At 58.4% G+C, this 24,936-nt stretch overlaps 1 protein-coding gene across 2 annotated transcripts; it reads left to right on the plus strand.

Moving 5' to 3' along the window:
• The first annotated feature begins 1,159 nt into the window (after window positions 1-1,159).
• On the plus strand, window positions 1,160-18,085 carry MDFI (MyoD family inhibitor). 2 transcript variants are annotated; one of them, XM_081828211.1, is made up of 5 exons: window positions 1,160-1,382; window positions 2,367-2,453; window positions 9,698-9,880; window positions 12,888-13,112; window positions 15,802-18,085. In XM_081828211.1, exons 2-5 carry the CDS (start codon window positions 2,378-2,380, stop codon window positions 16,059-16,061), a joined length of 744 nt encoding a protein of 247 aa, XP_081684337.1. In that variant the 5' UTR covers window positions 1,160-1,382; window positions 2,367-2,377; the 3' UTR covers window positions 16,062-18,085. The 2 variants fall into 2 exon arrangements, with proteins under 2 accessions (XP_081684337.1, XP_006748767.1); XM_006748704.3 differs by lacking the exon at window positions 1,160-1,382 and adding an exon at window positions 2,042-2,232.
• The last annotated feature ends 6,851 nt before the right edge of the window (window positions 18,086-24,936 follow it).

A 24,936-nucleotide genomic window follows, 5' to 3' on the forward strand; every position in this document is an offset into this window, starting at 1 on the left:
GCTGGGATGTGAACTGTAGTCCCATGCCATGCGGAGGCCCACCACCTGGCCCTCACATCCTACTGTGCTCTGCCCTGGAACACTGATTTTTTAAGCTTTTTATTCAAGCATAATAGGCATAGGAAAAAAACCGCATGTACCTTAAATGTTCACCTTGCTGAATTTTCACCAACTGAGCGCACCTGTAAAACGGCGTGTGGGATTCCATTTAAAGCGTATTTTACATTTCCAACAAACCAAACGTATTCGTTAGAACTGGGCCAGATTCCTAGGACTTTGAGCTCAAGCAGGCAACTTACAGTAAGGATAGGGAACTGGGCTGATCCAGAGTTTAGGGACGGGGATAGAGATTGAGAAGGGGTGCATCGCTAGGGTCTGTGGTTGGGGAGGGGGCCCTATATGCCAGAGAGGACAGGGAGAGAAGGCGGGGGCTGCCCTGGAGACAACGTCCCCCCCCCCCCCCTTGGAGGAGGGCGAGGCCCATGCCGTAGGCCCAGGTAAGCTGGTAAGAATGCAGCAGTCGCCGAACCCGGGCGGGGGTGCGTCCTGGTGACTCAGCCCTTGTCAGGAAGGGGGAGTCCACTCTGCTCTCCAGAGCTCCCAGACAGCAGCTGGATCGAGGCTGGCTCCCGGGGCGCCAGGCCGGGGGGACCCCGCAGCAGGCAGCCCGGCCCCGGCAGCGGGACCCTGCCTCCCGGCCCCGGAGCCCCCCTTCCGGCCGCAGCCACCTGGGCTCATCGCAGGGACGCGGCCGCGGGTGGCAAGAGCGCGGCGGCCGGTCCTGGCCACGACGGCGCCGCAGGGGCCTTGGAGCGGCGTAAGTAGCGACTGCGGGGGCTGGAGGAGGCCAAGGAGAGGCCCGGAGTCCCTCACTCGGCCCCCCGCGTCCCAGCCCCCTGCTTCAGGCCCCGGGCTGGAAGGCGGGACTTGGGGAACTGGCCCGGCGCCGCCTCCGCCTCCCTAATTGCTCCCTGGCCCGCGTGGTGGGGCGCCCAGACTCGGCTCCGAGGCGGCCCGGGTCAAGTGTGGCCGAGACGCTGGCACCCCAGCGTCGGCCCCACCTGAGAACCATCCTACGGGCGCGCCCAGCCCCAGCCAGCGGGCCGCAGGCTCCAAGCTCTCCCCCCATTCTCGGGGACCTGGCCCCGGGGTCACGTTGAGGGTCCTCGCCCCCCTCGGGCTGCCCCACGGCGGCTCCTCCCTGTCCCCACGGCCCCGAGGAGGGACCCAGCTCACAATTCCAGATGTGCCGTCGGGCTGTTCCTGTCTGGAGGGGCCCCTTCTCTCCTCTTCCCCCGAGCACCCGCAACTTGGAAGGCCTCGGATTCCGGTCTGGAGCCAAAAGAAGGGCTCAACTCCGAGAACCTCGCTTTGCCTCCAAAGTTGGTCTTCGGACACAAATTCCCACGCGCAGCTGGCGGGAATGGGGGGATTAGGGATGCTCGGGGCTGCTACAGGACGCGGGAGGCTAGATGGTCACTAACCGGATTTCCCGGGGGGACAGCTTCTGGCGGGGTGGACACGAGGTCTGTGAGCCCCCGGCCCGGGGCGGAGACCGACGGGGTGGGCGAAGGGTGCCCGAGGACCCTGATCACTCCCATCTTTGGGACTACGAGATTTGGGGCCACAATTATTCAGACAGCTGGCTCGAGGCGGTTGTGGCCAGAGTGGTTTCTCTCCCTCATTCTCCTGATTTTCTGCAAACTTTTGCAGAGTTGAGGGCAGGAGAAGGCGAAGGCGCAGCTCCTCGGGCGGCCCCTCGGGGCGCTGGGCCTGGGGGCGAGCGGAGATTTGGGGAGACTGGGGCCCAGCTCTACGGTCGCGGAGGAAACGCGCGGAGTCGGCTTCCTGTGGGGGCTTGGGCCGCGGCGCCCCGCGGACAGACGTGTCCTGCCCAGGCTGCGCCGGGCCGGGCGCGGGGAAGGGACGTGGGGGGGAGGGGGCGACGGGGGAAGGCGAGGAGGGGGTGGGGAGAGGGTGGGCCTGGGAAGAGGGGAGGGGAGAGGCGAGAGGGGGAGGAGCGAGGGGGCCGGAGAGAGAGAAGGAAGAAGGAAGGGGGCGAGCGGCGCGAGCTGGCGCCGAAATGGGAGAAAGGAGCGAGTGAGAGGGGAGGGGGCGCGGAGCGAGCGGCGAGGAGCCGAGCGGCCCCTCGGCTGGGGCGCCCTCCGCAGGCGCACATGGCAGCCCCTGCGCGGTGATCCCCGAGTAGCGAGTAGAGCGCAGCTTGCACGAGTGAGTTGGTCGGTGGCCGCGCTCGAAAGGGGGGAGGCGCGCGCCTGCGGCCGGATCACCCCCTGCGCGTCCCCCTCTCCCCTGCTCGCGCGAGGGGACGGTCGGCCCCGCCCGCTGAGCTCTGTTTTCTGCAGGTCCCGGGCCGATGTCCCAGGTGAGTGGCCAGCGCCCCCCTCACTGCGACGCGCCCCATGGAGCCCCCAGCGCAGCGCCGGGCCCAGGTAGGACCGCGGACGGAGAGCGAGGCTGGAAGGGAGCGGGGGCAGGCGGCCGGGCCGGGGTGCGGGGGGGGCGGCGAGGGGGATGGGGGTTGGGGGAATTGGTGGGGGGATTTGCTAATTCTCACTCCTCCTCCCTGAGACGCGGGGAGACGGTTCTGGGGAGCTTGGGTGGAGGTGGGGGTAAGGAGACTGGGTATCTGGGTATCGGGGACCGGGTCCAAGGAGAGTGGAGGGCTGGGGTGATGGGGGCAGGGCCGAATGGAGACGGCGGCTGCGCCAAATTGGCTCCAACTACCCCCACTCCCAATACCAGACACACACACACACACAGCGCGGTGTCTGTCCGTCTGGGATTTGTGTCCCAACCGTTTCTGCCCAGTGTGTAAATATTTATGGGGGCCTCAGGCGGGGCTTGGGGTGTCTGAGTCTTTCTCTCCTTCCCTTCCCCCAACCCAACGAGAGTCTAGCGCTTCCCGAAAACTTTTGTCCGCAGAGAGCGGCTCCAGGACCCGGCCCCTCCCCTCCTTGCCATCTTGTCTCCCTGGTCTTCCTCTTCACCCGGGCCTGGCCTGTCCCGGCCGGTCCCACCCTGCAGGCGCGCGCACGCGTGCACACGCACACACACACACACACACACATACACATACACACGCACACCCACTCCAACCAAGTGCCCACAGCCGGAGTGAAATGCCCTACCCCCAGTTCGCAGGGTTTGTAACCTCTGGGATTCCTGCAGGAGCCTCCCAACCCTGGAAGGCTTTGTGCCTCCCTGAGGGGTATAGGGTGAGCGCCCTGGGGCTGTGGTTCTCAGTCCATTCTCCTGACTGTGCCCATGAAAGCTGAGGCTCACGGCGGCACACAGGGCCAGGGAGAAGTCAGGAGCAGCAGGGATTTGTTCAGGGGCAGTGGGGTGGAGAGCAGGAGTCTAGGCCCAGATTTTGGGACTTCAGTCCCAGCTGTAGACTAGTCTCATTCTTTTGCCTTCCTCCCTTTCTCCCCTCTTTGAGTCTCTGAATAAGAAGGTCGGGTACTGGACCTCTGACACTAACTCCCTGCATGGCCTTGGACAAGTTACTTCCCCTCTCTGGCCTCTGTCTCCACATCTGCCCACAGGGGCCGGTGTGCCTGTTGGAGAGGCTGTGGGCTCCCCACATCTACCTGCTGCACGCCCAGGCCTGGCCTGGTGGGGCGGCTCCTACAGCCGAGCGAGGACAAGTAGGAGATGGCTGGCCAAGGGCCAACGCATACATGGGACTGATGTGTCTGCTCCGTATCCCCGCTAGCCCTCAGATCCTCTCCTCTTGGTGGGGCCCCTGGAGCAGAGACTTCTGGGGAATGAGCTCCTCCAAGAAGTGGACTTCTTCAGCCTGGAGAGAGAGAGGTTGGGGCGGGACCGGGAAGGATCTTTCTCTGTGTCTGGGAGCCTCTCTCCCTCTTGGCCTCTCTCACCCCTCCTCACTTTCTGGGCCTCTCTTCTCCCACCCTCTCCCTTCGCCCGGCCTTCTTTCTCCGCTTATTCTTCTCTGCTCTCTCCCCCGCTACCTCCTTGCAAGATCTACTGCCCCGTGTGACCCATTCTGAGTCCCATCAGGGAGAGGAGGGACTTAATGTGCTGGGGCAGGGTGGGCCACCTGGAGGGGTAAAGCCCTAGGCTGTAACTTGAGGCGCCCCCTCACACCCTCCAGAGGCCCAGAGAGCCCCCTCCCCAGCCTGGGCTGGGCCAGACAATGTGGCTTTCATAACTCGAAGAGGCCTGGCTCTGCCGCCTTGGGAGAATGAGCCCTACTGCCCAGGAAGCCCAAACCGCAGGAGACCCAGCCAAAACCCCACAGACGCCTGAAGCCGAGACCAGAATCCCCCACACTCCCTGCTGAGTGCCGACAGAAGAGCAGGGCCTGAGCACTGCCCCTGGGGGGCCTGGCTGGCAGGACAGCCAGGGAGCAAGGCCCCCCCCCCCGCCCTCAGCTGCCCAAGATGCAGACAGGGTGCAAGGAGACTCAGGGCACCTCTGATTGGGGCAGGTGGCCAAGCCCCCACACCCTTGGCTCCCCGCCAGTGCCTCCTCTCCACCCACCCCTGCGAGCCCCGGAGAGCCTGGCTCCCTAACCCGCAGCAGATTTCTGTCCAGCACTGAGGCGTCACATTCCTGCTCTTGGTTCTAAATTGAATTTCCTGGGGAATTGGAGTCTTCAGACCTAAAATAAGACCAACCCGACCCAGCCTAACTGGCCAGCTCAAGCCCTCTTCAGTCCTCAGCCCGGGGACTGGGACTGGGACTGGTGTGTCACAAGGGCGCATCCAGTGAGCCCAAATTCTCACCTCCTTGGGGTTTGGAGCCAAGTGCCACCCCTAATCCTCACCCCCTCATTCTCTCTTCTGCCCCTGACCTGGGGCATTCCCAAATCCAGGATTCAGTCCTCAGCAATAGACACTTGCTGAGTGCCCACTGGGGGTGCAGGGGTGAATTCTGCCACCATCCCAAGGGAGCAAGCTGGGGAGGCCTGAAAGATAGGTTGGATTTGGGGAGTGAGAGAGGAGAGGGTTAGAACCTTCTGGTCAAGAGAAGACATGTAAGCATAAGCATGGGTGGATTGCTCAAAAGGCCCGGTGGTGACCTGGGGCCATGGAGAGGTCAGGCTGCCTGGAACACAGGATCCTTGTCCATTCATCGGGTTGAAGATGTCAGCTGAGGCCTTGAATGCCAGGCCAAGGAGAGCTTGGAGTGTGGAGTTCAGTCACTACTCTCTGAGCAGAGAGATCCTGGCCCTCTCCAGAGATGGTCAAAGCTCCAAGGGGAAGCTTAGATCCACTGTCCACAAGACCATGGAGAAATCTGGGTTTGAGTGACCAGAGATTGGAGCTCCAGAACAAGGGTCCTGTGGGCACTTTCCAGGCTTGTAGTGAACCCATCCCACCTAGAAGAGGTCCCCCCATTCCCTGTCCCAAGAGCACCCCTCACCTTGGTGGACAGCAGGCGGCCAGAAGGAACTCAACAGGGTTCCTGCTGAAGTTGTGAGTCTCTTGGCCTTCCCTCCTGGGCTTATTAATTTATTTTTTTTAAGATTTTATTTATTTATTTGATTGTGAGAGAGCGAGCACGAGCAGAGGGAAAAGCAGAGGGAGAGGGAGAAGCAGACTCCCTGCTGAGCCGGGAGCCTGACGACGTAGGACTCGATCCCAGGGCCTGGGGACCATGATCTGAGCTGAAGGCAGACGCTTAACCACCTGAGCCACCCAGGCACCCCGGGCTTGTGGACTTAAACAGCACGTTTCCACTCCCTGCTGGGAGATCTTTCCAGAACTCAGGGCATTGGCTCCAACCCTATCCCGTGTTAGGGAACAAAGTGTGTTGAGGCATAAGGGGCTGCTGCCTTTCTATATTCCCCTCTTGTAGATGGAGACCCTAGAAGAGGTGCAGGGCAGAGGCTTCTGCTCAGAGATGCCGTGTGACAGGGCATGTGTGACCCTCTGGTCACACGGAGCAGGGACGTAGCTGGGCAGGCAGATGGCGCCTCCGGGGAGGATGGGGCCCTAACCAGGCACTCCTGCCAGCCTGGGCAGGTGCCTTTATGCCAAACATGAATTGCACATCCATACAGGAGCCCTTGGCCTTTGCTGGCCTCCACTTCCTTCCAGCGCACTCCGCATCTCTACCCTCTTGAACATTCCTCTGGGAGCTTCTCCACAGAGATGTTCTCCCCTCTGTGCTGAACAGTGGGGGCTCATGGTCACAGGAAGGAAAATGAGGCTGTTTTGGTCTCTTGATGGTTGAGCCCTGGGGCTCCCCCTGTTGTCTGACTTCTCTGCTCTGTGGACTTCTAGGGAGAGCTGTTTCTTGGCACTGGGCCCTCCAGGTAGTACCTCTCGTTCAGAGTTCCGGTCTTCCCACCACTTCTTAATGCCTTCTCATTCTGCTTCCATGTCTCCAGCCACTCAGCACGGGTTCCTCTTAGGCCCTCAGTGTCACATCTGCAGGGTCACCTCTTGGCTCCAGGAGACCTGTGTCTCCGTGTTTCCGGGTCAAGGTGACTGGACTGGATTGTCTTACCTCCCTGATACCCTTCCGAGGTCTGAAGCTCGCCCTAGAACGGCAGGTTCCCTGCAGGAGGGTCTCCTCGGGACCTGGTCTGGGCTCTCTAACTGCTTGTCCCCTCTGGCCTCCAGGTCACCAGCCCTGTAGGTGACCTACAAGGAGACGCTGCCAGAGAGTGGCGACATGGGGGGAGGAGGGCGCAGATGGGGACCAGTCCCCCTAACCCCCCTGTCTCGCCTTCATCCCTCTCCCACCCTGGAGGGGGGCCACGAGAGCTGCAATCCTGGCTCCTTCTACTATAGGACCGATGGTGTCATCCCTGTGCACCCCAGTGACCTCAGGAGGGAGCCTGCGAAGCGACCACGAGGCCCCAGTTCTCTAGGCTCTCCAGCCTCAACACCGCCAAACGGCTGTGGCTTCCCTTGCTCATGCTGCAGCCGCTCACCCTGGGGTGTTGGCGTCTGCTGCCCTTCTCGAAACGTTCTTTCCCCCTTCTTTGCTGATTGATTATCATTCAAGACCCAATGTGGGCACTGCCTCCTCCAGGAAGCCCCCCAGACACACACACGTGCACGCACACCCCTGGAATGAGTGCCCAGCTTCTGTGCCCCCACAGCCCTGGTGCACCTCTTGCCCTTCGGTGTATGTGACTGCCCCCCACCCCTCACAGATGACTCCTGAGACAGTGACCTCCTCTTCCTGGTTTTGGTCTACCCAGCACTTGACATATTGCAAGGGGCATCATAGCTGCTTCATAAATATTAAACCAAACAGCACAGGAAGGGAGGGAGGGAGGGAGGGAAGGCGGAGGGCAGGCAGGAAGGAAGGAAAGGAGGAAAGAAGGTGGGTAGACAGAAGGTTCATGAATGGCCCCCTGCGTTCTGGGGCACTGCTGAGCATTTCATTTACTCTTGGAAACCCTGAGGGATAAGCATAAGGATCCCCCCTCCCCCACCACCACCCTTTACACACAAGCAAACACGAGTCCTGGTAACTTGCCCAAGTAGGCTACTGATAAAAGCCAGGGCTTGGGTCTTCCAGCTCCTCGCTCAGGCGTTTCTCATTACACCACATGGGAGAGACAGTGCTACCCGTCAGGGCCATGGCACGGTGCCTCTAAGGGCCAGAGGCTGCAACTGGGCAGGCCCCTCCCTTCCTAGGAATCTGGAGCAAGCCCTGAGCCTCCCTCTTCGTGCCAGCTTGGTATTAGCCCCCAAGAGCCATGGCTGAGCTGTAGTAGCCCAGGCTCAGGGCTGGGAGAGGCACCATCCAGCAGGCATCGCTCCTCCCTCCGCCCTGTGTGTCATCTCGGCTCCCCTGGTCCCCTTGCCCCAGCCCTGTGATCTTCCAAAAGCCATTTGACTCCTCTCTCATGAACCCAGGAGATAGGGGGCTCTCAACTGGCCCAAAGACTGGATGGGGCAGGACAGAACCGACCCCTCCCTCCCTGGAGAGGCCGGGGTCACCATGAGGGGTGCCCAGCCTACAACTCTGCCACCCTCCTGAGCTTGCAGGAGTTCTGTGCCCTTCTCCCACCCCAGCTCCTGTCTCTGCAAAGGGCCTGTGGTTTTCCCAGGCAGGTGTGAACTACCTACCTGGGTCCCCTGGGGCCTGGTTCCCCGGGCTGTGGGGGATAGGGAATCTCTGGAACAAGGACTGCTCAGGGCCCAGGGGGGCAGCTGAGCCCCTGGATGGTCCCCTCCCCTCAGGCTGCTCCCAGGCCCCAGACCTGCCTGCCCCGCCCTCATTGGCTTTCCTGATGGTGGCTTCCTCCGTCCTGTCTTGGCTGGGCTTCATTTGGAGACAGCTCAGAGAAGGCCAGTGCATGGAGGCCCCTGTGTTCTCTGTGACTGAGTCTGTTTCTATTTCCAAGACTAGTCTTTGTCTATCTCTCGGTCGCCCTGGGCGTGTCTCTCTCTTGGTCACTTTGTGTGGTGTGCACAGGCGGGTGGTGATCCTTTAGTCCCTGGGTTCCTGCCCTTTCTCTTCCTTCTCTGACTGCCTGTGGCTCTCCTCTCCCTATTCCCTTGTGGTCTCTGCGTCTTTCTGAGTCCCTCGTTTCTGTGTCTCCCCTGCTCCCAACATGGCATATGGGGGGGACACCCTCTCGAAGCCCCCATCCCCCGGACTGCACAACTGGGGTCTGATGAGAGGCTTGGGGTGCACCCTGCACCCTGTAATTGCCGGCCTGGCCCTGGGCCCCGTGATCCCTGACCTCACCCTCCCTGCTCACCCTCAGGCCTTCCTACATCCCTGGTGACACCAAGGGATGGGAGCTCAGGTCCCTTGCTGCCTCCCTCCCCCACCTCCCATCCCCCCCAATCTCTCCCCTCCCCCTGGCCCCAGGGGGCCCTAGTCCTGCTGCCTCAGGAGCTGTGGGTTTGAAGGAGGCTCCATTTCTGCCTTCCGCCCACCCTGCATAGAGGGGTCGAGCCAGTCACTGTAATTACGTGTGGCTGTGGTCTGCCTCTTCCCAGCCTCTTGGGCCGGCTCCCTGCCTCTCTTCCTGCCTGGCCCCTCCGCCTCGGGCCCATCCTTCTCCTCACCCCAGGTTTCTGACTCTCCCTCCCTGCTGTCATCCTCTCTGACCTGGCTTCTCCCTGTGTGTCCCTCTCGCCCTTGCCTGCCCCATACTCCCCTTTCTGTCACCTCTGCCTCTGTCCCCATCCTTTCCTGCCTCCCCCTCACTTTCTGCTGAGTCTCCCTCCCGTCCCAAGCTGTCTGTCTCAGGGTTTCTGGGGCTCCCTCCTTCGGCGCCCAATCCCGCCTTCTGATGCCATCTCTCTCGGCTTCTGCCTTTCACTGGCCCTTTGATTCTTTCCCTCTTCCTGTCACTCTGGATGCCTGTCCCTGTCCGTCCATCACTGGCCATCTGTCTGTCCTCTCCTGCGCCGTGTTTCTCCCCACGTCCCTTTCTGCTGCACATCTCTGGCCCCTCTCCCTGACAACCACACAGACCCAAGTGCGCACGCGCACACACTCGTATACACACATATACACACATACCCTTGATCCCTCCTGGCTTGCGTTTTGGGAGCTTTCTATTTTGGAGCCTGGCACCATTGCCAGATAGGGTAAGGGCTGGGTAGCTGGTACAAAGAGGCCGAGAATGAGGGCTTATGGCATTCTGAGCTGCGGGAAGGGGACCAGGGCTGGGCAGACAGGAGGGCACTGGAAAATATACCTTGGTCATGTGCTTTCTCTCTAGCCCAGACCCCATCCCTCCTGCCTGGGCTGGAGGTAGTAACCGGATCCACTCACCCTGTGGAGGCAGCGCTAGAGGAGGGCTCTCTGGAGGAAGCGGCATCCCCCATGCCCCAGGGCAATGGCCCTGGGGCCCCTCAGCCCCTGGACAGTACTGACCTCGATGTCCCCACAGACGCTGTGACATGTGAGTCCTAGGGGGCCGAGGGGTGGGAATGGCAACACGTGGGGGTCGTGCTAGGGAATCCTATCCCTGTGGGCTGGTGGAAATGCAGTGGGTGCCCATGGGAGCCTAGCACTGGGCCAGAGCCTTGAAGTGTGGGCAACGAAAAGGTGTAGGACACGGTCACTGTCCTTTCTGTCTAGGAAAGAGACCTCCACATACAAAATGATTAGTATAACATTGGTTCACAAGGAGGGTGGACAGGCTCCAGGCAATATGGTTCAAGAGCAGAGGGCGTGGGACCATATGAAAGGAGGAAGAGAGCTGGAGGTGCTGAGGCCCCAGAGCCAGAGCCCCCTGCAGCCCCACCCTTCAGGGTATCGAGGGTGAAAAGGAAAGAGAGAAGCCCCCAGTTACTCTGAGCAGAAACGACCTATTCCCAGGCTTGGCTCAAGGCCCCCAGGGAGGTCCTGGGAGGGAGAGAGTTCTCTGCCCTCACCCTCAAGGGTGGGGAAGGGGCAGCCAGAGCTGTTTGTAGTTAATAAGAAGATCCACAAAATCTTGCATTTTGCACTTTCCAACTTTCTTTCCCTGACTGATCTCAGACTCTTCAAACCAGCCTGTACAGGACAGCGAGTGCCAAGTCCATTTTACAGATGAGGAAACTGAGGCACGCAGACCCACTCAGCCTGGACACAGCTGGGGAACTCAGGTCTCCTGGCCCAGGGCTCTTTCCTGTGCCTGCCTGCTCAGCTGGCATGGCTGAGGGGGAGCCGCCTTCAGCCAGGGCATCTGGGGCTAAGTTGGACTCCCTGGAAGTCAGGGTTACTAAATCCTGCTAGCGCACTGCCCTCAGCCTCCTCTAGACACACCCACCAGCAGAACTGAGAGAAAGAGGTCAGCGCCATGGCCACAGAGGAGGGGGCCTAGATGGGAGTTGGACAGACACCTCTGTGTCTATGGGCCCGAGTGTTTGCTCTGTGACTCAGCCCCCATGGCCACCCCCACGGCCATGGCCACAGGCAAGTTCTGTGTCTGTCCAAACCTCCCAGGGCCCTCAGCTCACCACACACTCCCACCCTCCGGTCACTGTGCCCATGTTTAGGCATCGGGGCAGGGGGCACGGAAGCTGGCCAAGGACTCAGGCCAGTCTCCCGCCGTGGGGCCAAGAGGTGAGAGCAGGATGATTCAGGCCTGGCTGCTTGCCATGGCCTTACCCCTGTTTACCCAGATGCAGGCACCAGCCACACCTCAGGGCCAAACGCTCCCAGCATGGAGCTTCTCCAGAGCTGTGTCTCCCATCCTCTCCTGACTCCCCACCTGGCCTTCGGTGCCTTTCTCCCAACCTCCATCCCCCCCCCCCACACTGTCCGCCCGCTCCACTTCCTAGCTGTGGAACCTTGGGCAAGTTTTACCCTCTCTGGGTTTCCATTTTTTTCATCCGTGAAATGGGGCCAATGACAGTAGATCTATTGAGATGTGTGAAGAAGCTGCTCTACAGAAAGCTCTCGGCACGCTGTTGGCATCTAATAGCAGCCTAACGTGTAAGGTACGAATTATAAGACGAGGGATGACTGATCGGAGCAGCTTCGTCCCCAGTCCTTCATCTCCCAGCCTCTGCCCCGCTCTGCGCTCTGAGTCCCAGCTCTTGGCCTCCAGGCTGGGCCCACGTCTGACCCCTTCTAGCTGTGGGACCTTGGACAAGTTGCTGTGCTTCTCCGGGACTCAGTTTCCTCATCTGTGAAAGGTGGATACCACCTCAGGGAGAAACTGAGAGGGTTCGTGAGAGAATGGCATGTGAAGCACTTAGAAGGGGGGCTGGCAAGCAGGAAGTACTCCGTGATATGCTGTCACCACAACCATTTCGTAGAAGGCCTGGCCCTCTCAGTCAGGGCAAGCACTGAGGCCACCTACCCCTCTCCTCAGCCTCCAGCCGCCCCCCCAGACACCTCCTCGTACTACGATGCAAACCCAGGGGCCCGGCCTAGAGGGAGTCAGGGACCCACACCCCAGTGCCTAAGAGATGGAAGTGCCCAACATTTATGCATTTACAGAGGGTCCCGCCCAGGAGCCAACAGCCCTGAGCGGCTGAGGGGGCCCAGGGTTCTCCCTGTCACCTTCTCAGTCCCCTCCCCCAAACACACGCGCACACACACACACACACACACACGTATCTGCCCCCATCTCTTGCAGACAGAACCATGTCATCCAGGTGAGCAAACCTGAGGTAAGGAAAGGGACTGGGTGCTTTGGGGGGATCCCTAGGGCCAGCATTCCCTGGACCCCACTGATGAAGCTGAAGTTTGGTTCCTCAGCCTGGGATGGGGACTCAGGGAGTTCCTGGCCTTGGGGATCCCCCACCATAGGCCTCTCCTCCCTTCTCTCCCCCCTCACCCAGACCCCCAGGGCTCCCCAGGAGACTCGTTCTGCCAGCCACCCCGCAGAGTCAGACAGGACAGGGGAGCTGGGGTGGAAGAGAAGAGGTAGAGGGGCTGCTCTGAGGCACCCCTGGAGCCCAGGGCCAGGGCATTCATCTCCAAACAGATGTTTCCAATAAATCACCCAGCACACCAAGGGCAAAAATATCTGGGGGCTTGGCAGGGGCCGAGGTGAAGGTTAACGCTTCACTGCTGTCCCTCCGCCCCCCAGCCAAACAGTCCTTAATCCCTCCCCCCTGACCGACCGCCACTCTTGCTAAAACCCCAGGACCCCAAGAGCAGGAGATGGATTTCACATGGGGTAAGAAGGTGGGGTCCAGGGCTCTGAGCCCCCCGCTGTCGCCTTGCACCTCTGTCTCTTCTGGAATGAGCACTGGCCTGGGGGTCAGGAGCCAGGCTCAACTCAACTATTTCCTGGTGTGCCTCTGGGCAAGTCAGTTCTGCTCTCTGGGCCTCAGTTTCCCCATGTGCAGAATACAAGCCCGGCTAGGTGACCTGTGGCGTATCTAAGGTTGAAGCAGGCAGGATTGGGGCAGAGCTCTGGGAGGCCGTGCGCTCCCCACCCCCATTAACCTTTCTCATCATCTCTCTAGGCCAGCCTCAGGGGAACCCCTTGAGCTGCACCCCACTAGTGGCGAATGGCTCAGGCCACCCCTCAGAGCTGGGCAGCGCCAGGCGAGCGGGGAATGGTGCCCTGGGTGGCCCCAAGGCCCACCGGAAGTTGCAGACGCACCCATCTCTCGCCAGCCAGGGCAGCAAGAAGAGCAAGGGCAGCACCAAATCTACTGCCTCCCAGATACCCCTCCAGGCACAGGAAGGTAAGCATCCCCTCCCCCCCTCCCTGAGCCGGGCCCCTCCAAGCAGGACCCTTCCAAGCACGAGGCAGGGACAAGCCGCAGTATCTTCAGCAGGTTGCTCGTTAGAAGCGCAGGCTCAGCCCCACGCCAGGCCTGGATCTGATCCTCTGGGTGGGGCCCAGGAGTCCAGGTTTTAACACTGCCTCCGGGGAATCTGGCCAACTACACCTGCTGGGGAAAGTGAGGCCTATCTGCCTTCTCAAGACCAACCCCTTCCCGTCCATGTTCTCCCAGAGTTGCTGTAACAAGGAAGGAAACCATCTGGGCTGAGCCAGCGTAAGCCACTCCATTTCTGGAAACAAAATTTTCCTTAAGGCATGGACCGCCTGTTTAGTGAGAGCGGAATACCTGCAGAATAAAATGATGCACCTTTGGATACTTAACTGAGGGTGTGGCGAGGGCTGCGCAGGCCGGTGGGAAGGCAGGGAACCCAGATACACCAGCCATTGTTCCTGCAATACAAGGGTCCCCTGCCGGGCCGCCCTGGGCAGCCAGCTTCCCTACCCCGCCCCGGCCATTAATTCCGAGAGGGTGACAGCTGCCTATAGCTCAGTGGTGCTTGACCTTCACCCCAGAATTTTTAAGTGCATCCTGTCCACACTGGGGGATTCCAGTGTGGTCTTCTGCAAACAGGATTCAGTGTACATATTTGCACGTAAAATGTTCATCAGCCTTCCTAGAGAAGATTCTGCCCAACAGTCTTAATTATGAAAGGAATGTCCATTCATTTAAAAATGTACTGGGCATCTGCTGTGCGCCAGGCACTGTGCTATGCGCTGGGTACCCAGTCCCTGGCCTCACAAAGCTCTCATGAGAAAGACAAACAGGTAATCACCATATGGGGTGATAAATGTGGTAAAGCCACACACAGGAGGTTATGCAAACACAGGGGACACCCACACCAGCCCAGAAAGCTGGGGAGGGGAGTCTGGGAAAGCTCCGGAGGTCTGAGCAAGACTTAAATGGTGAGTAGGAGGATCTAGCAGGGGGAGGATTAGCACAGAAGTGAGAAAGGCTATCTTGGCTAGATTATGAAATTCTAGGTGAGGAATGGGGGGAGGTGAGAGTCCAAGCGGGCAGGAGCTGTGGGGGTGAAGGCACCTTGTAAACTGTGCACTGGACCTAGACTTTATCTGGAGGGCATAGGGTGCCTGGGTGGCTGAGTCGGTTAAGGGTCTGACTGAATTTCGGCTCAGGTCATGATCTCAGGGTCAGGGGATCGAGTCCTGACTCTGGCTTCGAGCCGGGTGTGGAGCCTGCTTAAGATTCTCTCCCTCTCCCTCTGCCCCCCACCCCCTACACGCTCGAGGCACGTGCTCTCTCTCTCTCTCTTAAAAAAGTTTATTTGGATGGCAATAGGGAGCCATTGAAGGATTTTAAACGGGGTAGTGACTTCACTGGATTTGCATTTGAAGAGAACGCCCTTGTTCAGTTTGCAGGTAGATGGCAGGGGTGCCAGCTAAACGAGACCCCAGTCCCTCCACACAGAAACGGGATGGCAGAGTCACGCCCTCCATGGCAGTGTGGGACTCCCACAGGACCAGCAGCCTTGTGCCAGGGGCCCGCCTGGTCAGGGGAACTGGACGCTGCGCTGCATGCCCAGCCCCCCGGGACGGAGGCCAGCTCAGCATCCTGGCAGCCCAGAGCGCAGGCTCCAGAGCCAGCCTGCCTGGTTTCGATTCCCAGCTCCACCACTTACCAGCTGGCTGCCCACGGGTAGACTCATGCATTCATTCACTTACCATCTATTTACTCAGCACGTCAATGTTGGGCGCCTTCTAGGGACTTGTAACGTATCAGTGACTACAAAGGACAAAGACACCTGTCCTTGTGGAGCTTACATTTTAGTGGGAGGAGAGAGCCGCATAGTGCCATGGAAGGTGATAAGTCCTTCCAGGGGAGAGGCGAGGCAGGCCAGGGCAAGGGGCTGAGGGTGCTGGGGTGGGGCCAGCAGGTTGCAGTAGTAAAGATGGTGGTCAGGGAAGGCCACCGCAGGGTGATCCAGGAGGACAGAGTGTGGGAGGAGACCAGATCTCACTCGTAGGGAGGTGGAAGCCACCTGAGGGTTCTGAGCACAGGAGGGACACACTCTACTGAAGTTCTGCAAGGGTCCCTCTGGGCTAATGCGTGGGGAGTAGATGCAGGAAGGGGTAGTCAAGGGTGGGGGCTGGGGCAACCAGAGAGGAAGTTGTTGCAGTTGCCTGGGTGAGAGACGGGCAGAATGGTAGGATTCTGGATATATTCTGAAGCGACTTCTCTGTGTCTCAGTTTCTTCATCTGTCAAGTGGGGCTAATAGTAGCCCCATCTCACGGAGTTGTTGCAAGTTTAAATGAGGTTCATTCATGCCCAACACTTAGAAGAGTGCCTGGGACATGCTACGACGAGGGTTTGGTAAATAAATGACTAAGGGTGGTGAAGAGCAGGGACTCAATCCCGACGGCCTGGGCTCAGATCCCCTCGCTCTGCAGCTAACTGGGCAGGTGCATGTAACTCTGTGCCTTGGGGTCATCAGCTGGAAAGCTGGGCCCCTCGCAATCCCACGTGTGGGAGCAGTGGGAGAGTCGCCGAGCCCTCGGCCATGAGCCCTCTGAGCCTGGGTCCCTCAACCCTGGCTGTCTCACCGGCCCTGTCCCCCGCCCGTGCCCGCAGACTGTTGCGTCCACTGCATCCTGTCCTGCCTGTTCTGCGAGTTCCTGACCCTGTGCAACATCGTCCTCGACTGCGCCACGTGCGGCTCCTGCAGCTCCGAGGACTCGTGTCTCGGCTGCTGCTGCTGCTGTGGCTCGGGCGAGTGCGCCGACTGCGACCTGCCCTGCGACCTAGACTGCGGCATCGTGGACGCCTGCTGCGAGTCGGCCGACTGCCTGGAGATCTGCATGGAGTGCTGCGGGCTCTGCTTCTCCTCCTGACCGCCGCCGCCCCGCCCACCGCGCGCCGCCCCGCCCACCCGCGCACCGCGGCCCCGCCTCTGGTGGGGGAGGGTGGGGGCGGGGCCGCCGCAGCACCGCCTCCTCCTCGCGGTTCCCGGACCCGGTGGCAGCGCCGACGACCCGAGGTTGGGGGGCGGGCCGGGGAGGGACCCGCGCCTGGCCCCCCGCCCCCCCACCCCCGGCGAGAACACTGTGAAAGTGGGGGGCAGGAGCGCGGGCGGGGGGAGGCGGGGCCGGCGGGCTGTGCGCTTCTCTACCTCTCCCGGCCCCTGGGGCCCGCCTCCCGCCGCCCAGGCTCAGCAAAATGTGAAGTGAGACATCCCAGCCCGTCCTGGGCCAAGCCCTTCCCCAGTCTCCTTACGGGGCCCTCGTGGGGGGCCTGACTCCTACAGTGACCCCCGAGGTCCCCCAGAGGGCAGGGCTGGGCCAGGAGGGACAGGAACAGTATAGAAAAGACAGGAAGGGGAGAGGGAGGGAATGGAGGGTGGGTCTGTCCTATTTGTTGCTGTAAATAAAGTTATTTGTCCGTCTCAGATCTCCTTGGCACTCAGGAGTAGTGTCTCAAAAGCAAACACTCCCTCTCCCCCCAACACACACACAAAGCACCCAATTGATGGAGGAGGCCTCCCTGCCCTCTAGGGTCCCATCCCTCCTTCATGTTCCCCCTGAAGGCAGGAAGAAGAGGGGTACCGACTCCCCACCGTTTTTTCCCTCTTCCTGCCAAAGGGATGGGGAAGCCCAGGGAGGGAAGAGTTAACCCTTGGCATAGAATTAATTAACAACAGATGTGTTCCGGTTTTGATTAATTAATCTCCTGCTGACTCCTGCTTCTCGAAGCCCTTCCTCGTGATGGCTCGGGGGCTTGGGTGCCGCCTGTGTCCGTGGTAGAGTAGTGCCCGGGGAGGGGCTGACTCAGGCCCGTCGCAGCCTGGGCTTGCTCCTGGGCCACGCTGGGAAGCAAGTGTGGCCTGAGTGGAGGTTACTCGGCCCAGCCGCAGTCCCGGACTGTCAGGGAGCCTGAGGAAGAAGAAAAGCGACGGGATTAGCCGAAGCCTTGGAGGCCATGCGGCCGGCACCGATGTCTGCTGGGAGGGCAGCCCTCCTCACCCCATCCTGGGCCTGGAGAAAGCCAGGTGTCCAGGGTGAGTGAGAGGACTGTCCCGTGGTTGGACTCAGATCCCCCTGAGGAGAAGACAGGGCTGGAGAAGGCTTCCTAAAGTGGAGAAATTGGTGGGCACTGCTTCCTGAACAGAGGCTCCAGTGGCCAGGAGGGATTCTGGAAGGAAGGAGGGAGCTCAGAAAAAGGGCCAGATGAAATGTGAACTCTCTTAAGGAATGCCATATGGGGGAGCAGCCCGTGACTGGGAGGTGGGTGCGGTTGCAGCAGGAGGAGGTAGTAAGGGGGTGAGAAGGACTGACCAGACCACGGCGTGCCTCCCCTACACACACCCCCCAACAGGTACACAGCCCTCACTTTGCCAACAGCAAGGTTTCCCTGACCTCTAGGATCTCATAAGAAACTCAGGACACAGAGAGGAAGGGACCCGTCCAGGGTCACATAGTCAAGACCAAAGCCAAGAGAGAAGCCCTATCTCCTCAGCCCCCCAGTGTTCATTTATCTATTTGTTGATCTGAATGTTTGTTTAGTGATTGCACACCCAAAGTACAAAAGGCTCATCTGTGCATACACAAGCATATACGCCTATTTTCTCTTTTACAAAGATGTCAAAATGCTCTATGCGTTGTCCTGCACTGTTTTTTATCGCTTGACCATTCGTCTGGGGGATCTTCCTGAGCACAGTGAAGAGCGGCCTGGAGTCCCACCGAAGGACCAGTGGCCACCCGGTTACCCCGCTCCGGCTTAGCCCCTGCCCTTTATTTCTCTACGACAAACAAGGCAGCGCGAACAAGCTGTGTCTGTAGAATATTCCTAAAGGTGGGATTGCTGTGACGCTGACAGAGCCGCCCCATCACAGTGGCGTGCCACTGGTCACATGGCCACAGGAGCGGTCCTGAGGAGGGCAGATGGTGGCGGGGGGCTTCCATGCAGTCCCCACTCCACCTCGGGTCTTCCCCAAGGCTGGGGGCTGCCGTTAGGGTGGCCGGGAGGAGGGGCGCGGTGCGCCTGACCGACTTGAGGTCTCGTTCAGGTGGGCAGGAAGGCCCCCTCCCTGGCCCTCTCCCCTCCTGGGGGCCGTGGCAGGAAGAGGCGCCTCTCCAATGCAAATAGCGATTTCCTGCTGCAGGCTCCAGGCTGTTTTCTTTAGGACGGTGGCTGAAACCTGAGCGGCTGAGCCGGCTGGGGGCAGGCCAGGGGCAGGGTTCAGCCAGCCTCCCCCCCCCCCGCCCCCGCCCCACCGACACACACACACAGAGCACACGTACACACTTCTGGGCGCTCAGAGAGCTGCGGCCAGCCCTGCTCAGCCCCGGGCTGTGCTGCAGAGAGCCTCTGTCCACCCCTCCGCCCCCCCTGCCTCCCCCAGCCTTGCCCATGTGGCCCTCAGCGGGGCTGGGAAGCCGGTGGCGTTTGTCTTCGAGGCCTCCCACCCAGCCGGTCCTGCCCACCTAGATGCCCTTCCAGAGCAAGCCCTACTTCTGGACCCTTCTTCCCCTCCACTCCATAGCTGTTCTCCCTTTGGCTCCCCGATCTGCTTGCCACCTGGCTGGTCTGAGCCAGGTGTCCGTTCTAGCCCTGACTCTGCTGTGAGCCCCAGGGAGGAGGCTCCTTCCCTTGGCTTCAGTGTCTTTATGTAGACCATGGAACATCAGTGAGACTCTGGAAATATAACAGTTGCCACAGTGTTCAGGGAAATAAAGATTTTATTTATTTATTTGACAGAGAGATAGAGAGAGAGAACAAGTAGGCAGAGAGGCAGGCAGAGGGAGAGGGAGAAGCAGGCTCCCCGCCAAGCAGGGAGCCCGATGCGGGGCTCGATCCCAGGACCCTGGGATCATGACCTGAGCCGAAGGCAGCCGCTTAACCAACTGAGCCACCCAGGCGCCCCTGCCTGGGAGATTTCTAATGACTGGAAGTCCTCATGCCCTGAGTCGTCTAACCCAAGACAGGCATTACCACACTTAGGGGAGGAGAAGGTGGTGAGGCCAAGTTGCCTCTGGCCAGGACTGCCGTGACCATTGGGTGAGCTGTGTGCCAGACTCATAAGATTTTGCCCCAGGACCGAGCAAGTAGCTAAGCAAGGGGCTGGCTAATGAGGGGAAGGGTGGTCAGCCGGCCCCTCTGCCTACATGGCTTCTAGCAGCTTCTCTCTGTTTTTTAGCACATTTAATTGGCATTCCCCGTGCTGGTACCCAGAGCTGGGCAAACTGAGCCCCAGACCCTGCCGATCCCATGGCTCCAGGGCTGCCAGGACCTGTAAGCAGCCTCCATGCTGGATTGCCTGCAACCAGTCATGCCCGGGGGGCCTTCACCCACCCCCCCGCCCCTCACCACCACTGGGAGATGAGGCAGCAGTGGGGGACTGAGGGCTGGCCCCCGAGGCTCCTAGGAGAGTTGCTGCAGACACTCCCCATTGCGGAGCAGCGGGAAGGCAGTGTGGTCGCTCCCAGGACTGGCCCTGAGCAAGAAAAGAGCCTCAGGCTACATGTGGGGGCAGCAGAGGGGCCAGAGATCACAGACCCCGCCCCTTGTCGCCTCCATGTCTATGCTCCTTTCTATATTCTGACTCTCCTGGAATGATGTGGAGACACGGGCATAGGGTGGACCCACGGCCACAGCCGTCCTGTTGACCCAGCCATCCCTTCACCCTTCACCTCCTGCAGAGGAGAGCCTCCTCCCAGCCTTCCTTCCTTCTCATCTGGTGTTATTACCTCTCCCCAACCCTGTAGCAGCCTCTACAGTCCACAGGGCCTGCCATCTCTAAGTGTGCCTCATCCCTTCCTACTGCAGGCAGGCAGGACTCTGGGGGCACTGGGAGGGGGTGGGAAAGGGACGCACATTCATGCGCTGTGTCTACCCGACATTTCTCATTTTACCCCAGGGTCCTCATTCCTGGTCCAGTCACCGTGTCAAGAGATGGAGGGCTAGGATGGGCCAGGCCTCTGTGGCCAGGAAGGGCGGGTGACTTGGCTGCCCCTCCAGAACCATGTGGAATCCAGGAGGGGAAGCTTCCCAAAGAAGTAGGGGCGCTGTAGCCAAAAGAGGGGGAGGGGCTGACAGATGAAAACAACAGAAGTCACGATGGGGTGGGACTACTGCGTGTGGGTCCGGAGGAGGCGCCTGGGTCGGGGAGGCCTGGCTGGAAACCTTGAATTGTCAAATGCAGCTCAGGGCACTTGGCCAGAGAAGAGAAGTCAAGGACGGCGGCCTTCAGATATCCGAAGCCCGGGGGAGGAGAGTGAGGCTTATCCTCGGGCTCCAGCAGGCAGAGGAAGACCAAGGAGCAGACATACCAAGAAAGAGCTCCCAGCCCCAGCAAGAGAACAGCTCTGATAGTGAGAGCTGCCCGCAGCGCCATGGCCAGCAACAGCGGTGGGTGGGGCCTCCCTCTTCCTAGGAATGTTCTGGGGGAGAGGGGTGTGGATGGGGTCCCTGCCCTGGGGTTGACTGGTGGCAGGGAGGACAGATGGGGGGGTGTCAGGTGGCCTCCTCAATTCCTGCTAACTCAGACCTTCCATGGCTCCACAATGCAGACAGAGACTGGCTGATGAGAGAGAAGCAGAGATGGAAGGCAGAAGGGAGATAGAGAGGGGACAGTGCAGACGAAGTGTCCACAAGGCCCTGGAGGCAGAAAAGCCACGCAGGCAGGCTACGGGCCTGTCCCTCAGCTCCTCCCAAGGTCGCTGGCTGCAGACTGTGGGGGCAGTGGTGCCCCTCCATATCAGGTCCCTCCCGTGCCTGGAGCCTCCACAGCGCCGGGCAGCTTGGCATTCATTAGGGGCTGGCTAATGGCTCGGAAGATTGGCCAGGGGTGCTGCTGAATAGAGACCTCGGTGAGATTTATTCCTAATTATCTCATTTGTCTCCCCCCATTACTCTTTATGGCTGGGATTTATGGGGCCATTAGTGGGACCTGGCCAGGCCAGGATGAGCATGAGCCTTGAGATGCTCCATAATAATAACAATAACAATGCTCACCCTGGCCAGATTAATGGGGGTTTGCCTTCTTGTCCTCCCCACCCCTTGTCCTTGCTGCCCACATGTTCCTCTCCCCTCTGGGATCTCTGGTCTTCAGCGCCAGGTCCTTGGCCACCTGTGGAGTTCAAGCCTGTGGCCTCCCCACCACCCCTCCATCCCGTTCGGGAGCTTCAAGATGGTAGTGGGGGGTGTGGATTCCAACGACAATGCCTCTAGGACAAGCCTGTATTGCTAATGGATGTATTGGTAATGGATGAGTTTGGCTATAAACAGCAGAAAACCCAAATAAAAGTGGCTTAATCTGTAAGGACATGTATCGTTTCCTTACCAAGAAGTACAGAGCTAGGCGACCCTGAGCCAGTCGAGAGGCTCAAAGATGCCTCCAAGGAGCCTGGCTTCCATCCTTCTCCTCTGTCATCCTCAGCATGTGGTCCACGTCTCCCCTCCTGGTCACAAAGTGGCTACCATAGCCCCAGGCATCAAGCTCACACACAGCGCCCACACCAAACAAAAAAAAGACGGATGGGGAAACGAGGCCTTCTCCTCTCGCACCTTTCACCAGGGGAAGGGAAATCATTCCCGGATGCTCCTCGCAGGTCAATCTACACCTCTGCCCAGACTGGGCCACATGCAGTCTTCGGTCGGGCCCCCCAAGAAGCAGGCCCTAGACAAGGCTTCGAGTGCAAGTACATTTGTTCAGAAAGGGATTTCGGGAAACATCAGCAGGGGAGCGGCAGGGAGTGAAACTGGGAGGGAAGGCAGCCAATAAAGGCTGTGTTCATTGGTTACCCGGGTGAGCAACTGGCACCCAATCCTGGAGGACACGTGCCTTCAAGGGAGCTGAGTCACTGGTTCAGGGCCGTTCCCAAAGGAGTGTCAATTTTCTGGCCCTCGCTACCCAATTTCGCTGCTGGAGGAAGGTCTCAGGCAAAGGGGTGGAGGTGCAAGCAGGCAGAGGTTAGCCAACGAACTCCTCACTCCCTCGGAAGGCCTGAGCAGACAGGTGGGCCCCATCACCTGGGCTTGCCACGACGGGCATCCGGACCAACCTGGATTCACTGTTTGGCAGGGAGAAAGGGGCTAGCCGGCAGGGAGGCTGCCATAGGGCCGGGCCGGCCACAGCCTTTCCCCACAGCCTCTGTATGCAGGGCAGGCAGATGCCTGTGTCCTACGCCCTCATTCTGGGACGTGAGAGTCACATGGTGGGAGAGGGCGGTGCAGAAGAGAAGCGTCTTCCCAAAAAGAAGAAGAGGAAGCTAATATTTAGTGAATAAATACTGCATTGATTATCTATTGTTATGTAACAAATAAACCCAAACCTAAGAGCTTGAAGCAATAATGAATATTTATTCTTTCACAGAGTCTCTGTGAGTCAGGAATTTGGACATGGCCTGAGCCAGGTGGGTCAGCTTCAAGGTCTTTCTTGAGGTTGCGGTCAGGATGTTGACCAGAGCTCTGCTCATCTGCAAGCTTGATGGGATGATAGCTCCCTCACATGGCCAGCAAGTTGGTGCCAGCCCTTGACAGGGGCCCTCAGCTGCTTATGTGTCTACCTCTCCAGAGGGCTGTCTGACTGTCCTCACACCATGGGAAGCTGACTTCCCCCATGAGTGACCCAGGAGACCAAGGTAGGAGCCACGATGTGTGTTACAACTTGGCCTCGGAGTCCCCCGCATCTTGGAAGCTGGCCACCATATTTACTATGAACCAGGGTCCACAGCCTATTTAATCTTCATTCAATTGTTGTTAGAAATCCACCTCCAGTTTCTATGGCATGCCAGGCTCACTCAAGTGCTCAGCACATGTGGGGTAGGAATCATTCTCCCCATCTTACAGATGAGAAAAAGGATTTGGAGAAGTTAACGTTTTCAGGATGACATCTCTCGTGAGGCACAGTGCCAGGCTGGACCTCAGGTTTTCTGGCTTCAACACCTGAAGTGTCTCATCTCACCACGCTGCTTTCAAGAAAGCAGAATGTGCCTGAGCTGGGAGTGAGGGGTCCCAGGTTACGATTTAGGCTCTCTGTTAACTTGCTGTGACACCTGGGCCATTGCGTCCTGTAGCAGATGGTGTTGACTGCCTGCCTGTATTCATTAGGATTATGTCTGCTGTAAGCTTATTTCTCCATCACGTAGATAAGTTTGGAGGTGATGGTGCAGAGCTGGGATAGTGCTCTGCTCCTTGAGGTTCCCAGAGCCCCACGCTCTTGGCAGCTCACTGCTCTGCTATGGCCCTTGTTCTCACAGAGCATTGTGGTGGCATCCACATTCCTGGCAGCAAATGGAGAAAAGAACAGACAGGAGAGCAAAGGGCACGGGCCAGACGTCTCTTAAAGAAGATTCCTGGAGGCTGCTGTGTGCAACTTCTGCTAACTTCCCATTGTCTAGAAGTTGTTCACATGGTCATGCTCAGCTTCAAAGAGGCTGAGAAGTGAACTGTATTCTAGTGCACTCTATGCCCAGCTGAAATTGCTATTATTTTGGAAGAAATGGAGAATGGATATTGGGGGATTGCTAGCTGTTTCAACTACCCTACCCAACAGCCATCAGTCTCTTCCTTTTTTTTTTTTTTTCTTTTTTAACAGATCCCTGATTCAGTTCACTCTCCTCCAAGCAGCCATGAGCTTCCATGAGAGCAGGCCTCGGCTCCAGGGAGTGAATTATGATTGACCAAAGTCAGTTATATGGTTTCATTTCCTTGTTAGTGATTTATTTTTAAAAGGGTATGTGACACCATCTTGGCCAGTGAGAACTGAAGGTAAGTCTCTGAAAACTCTAGGACATAAGACAGGAATATTCCCATTTCTGCCCTTAGTGATTATTGTCTGCATGTAACCTAGGCAGAAAGGGCCACCTTAGGGGTATGAAAGGAGCCAGTCTAGGGGATCAAGATTCTAGAGTGGAAAGAAGATAAATATCTGCTCCTTAAGACACCTTTGAGCCACGGATTAACCAACCCTGCAACCACAATACTTCTAAATACTACCTGTTCACAATATTGTCCTATTGTAATTCTTATTTAAGCCACTTTAATTGGGCTTTCTATTGCTTATAGCTAAAAACATACTGACTTATGAACAACTATACACCAACAAACTGGATAACCTAAAAGAAATAGAAAAACTCTTAGAAACATATAACTTACCAAGGGGCGCCTGGGTGGCTCAGTCGTGAAGCATCTGCCTTCAGCTCAGGTCATGATCCCAGGGTCCTGGGATCGAGCCCCGCATCAGGCTCCCTGCTCCGCGGGAAGCCTGCTTCTCCCTCTCCCACTCCCCCTGCTTGTGTTCCTCTCTGGCTGTCTTTCTCTCTGTCAAATAAATAAAAAACCCTTAAAAAAAAAAAGAAAGAAAGAAAGAAACATATAACTTACCAAGACTGAACCAGGAAGAAATAGACACTCTGTCTAGATTAATTAGATCAATTACTAGTAAGGATATGGAATCAGTAATCAAAAATCTCCTGACAAAGAAAAGCCCAGGACCAGATGGTTTTACTGGTGAATTTCACCAAACATTTAAAGAAGAATTAACACCAATCTTTCTCAAACTCTTCCAAAAACATGAGGAGGAAGGGACAATCATTTCCAAATTCATTTTACAAGGCTAGCATCATCCTAATACCAAAACCCAGGAAAGGACACTAGTAGAAAAGGAAACTACAGGTCAATATCTCTGATGAATATAGGTGCAAAAATTCTCTAAAATACTATCAAACAGAACTCAGCAGCACATTAAAAGGATCATTCACCATGATA

The sequence above is a fragment of the Leptonychotes weddellii genome, chromosome 8, assembly GCF_054177405.1.
Source record: "Leptonychotes weddellii isolate Sample4059 chromosome 8, ASM5417740v2, whole genome shotgun sequence".
NCBI lineage: Eukaryota > Metazoa > Chordata > Mammalia > Carnivora > Phocidae > Leptonychotes > Leptonychotes weddellii.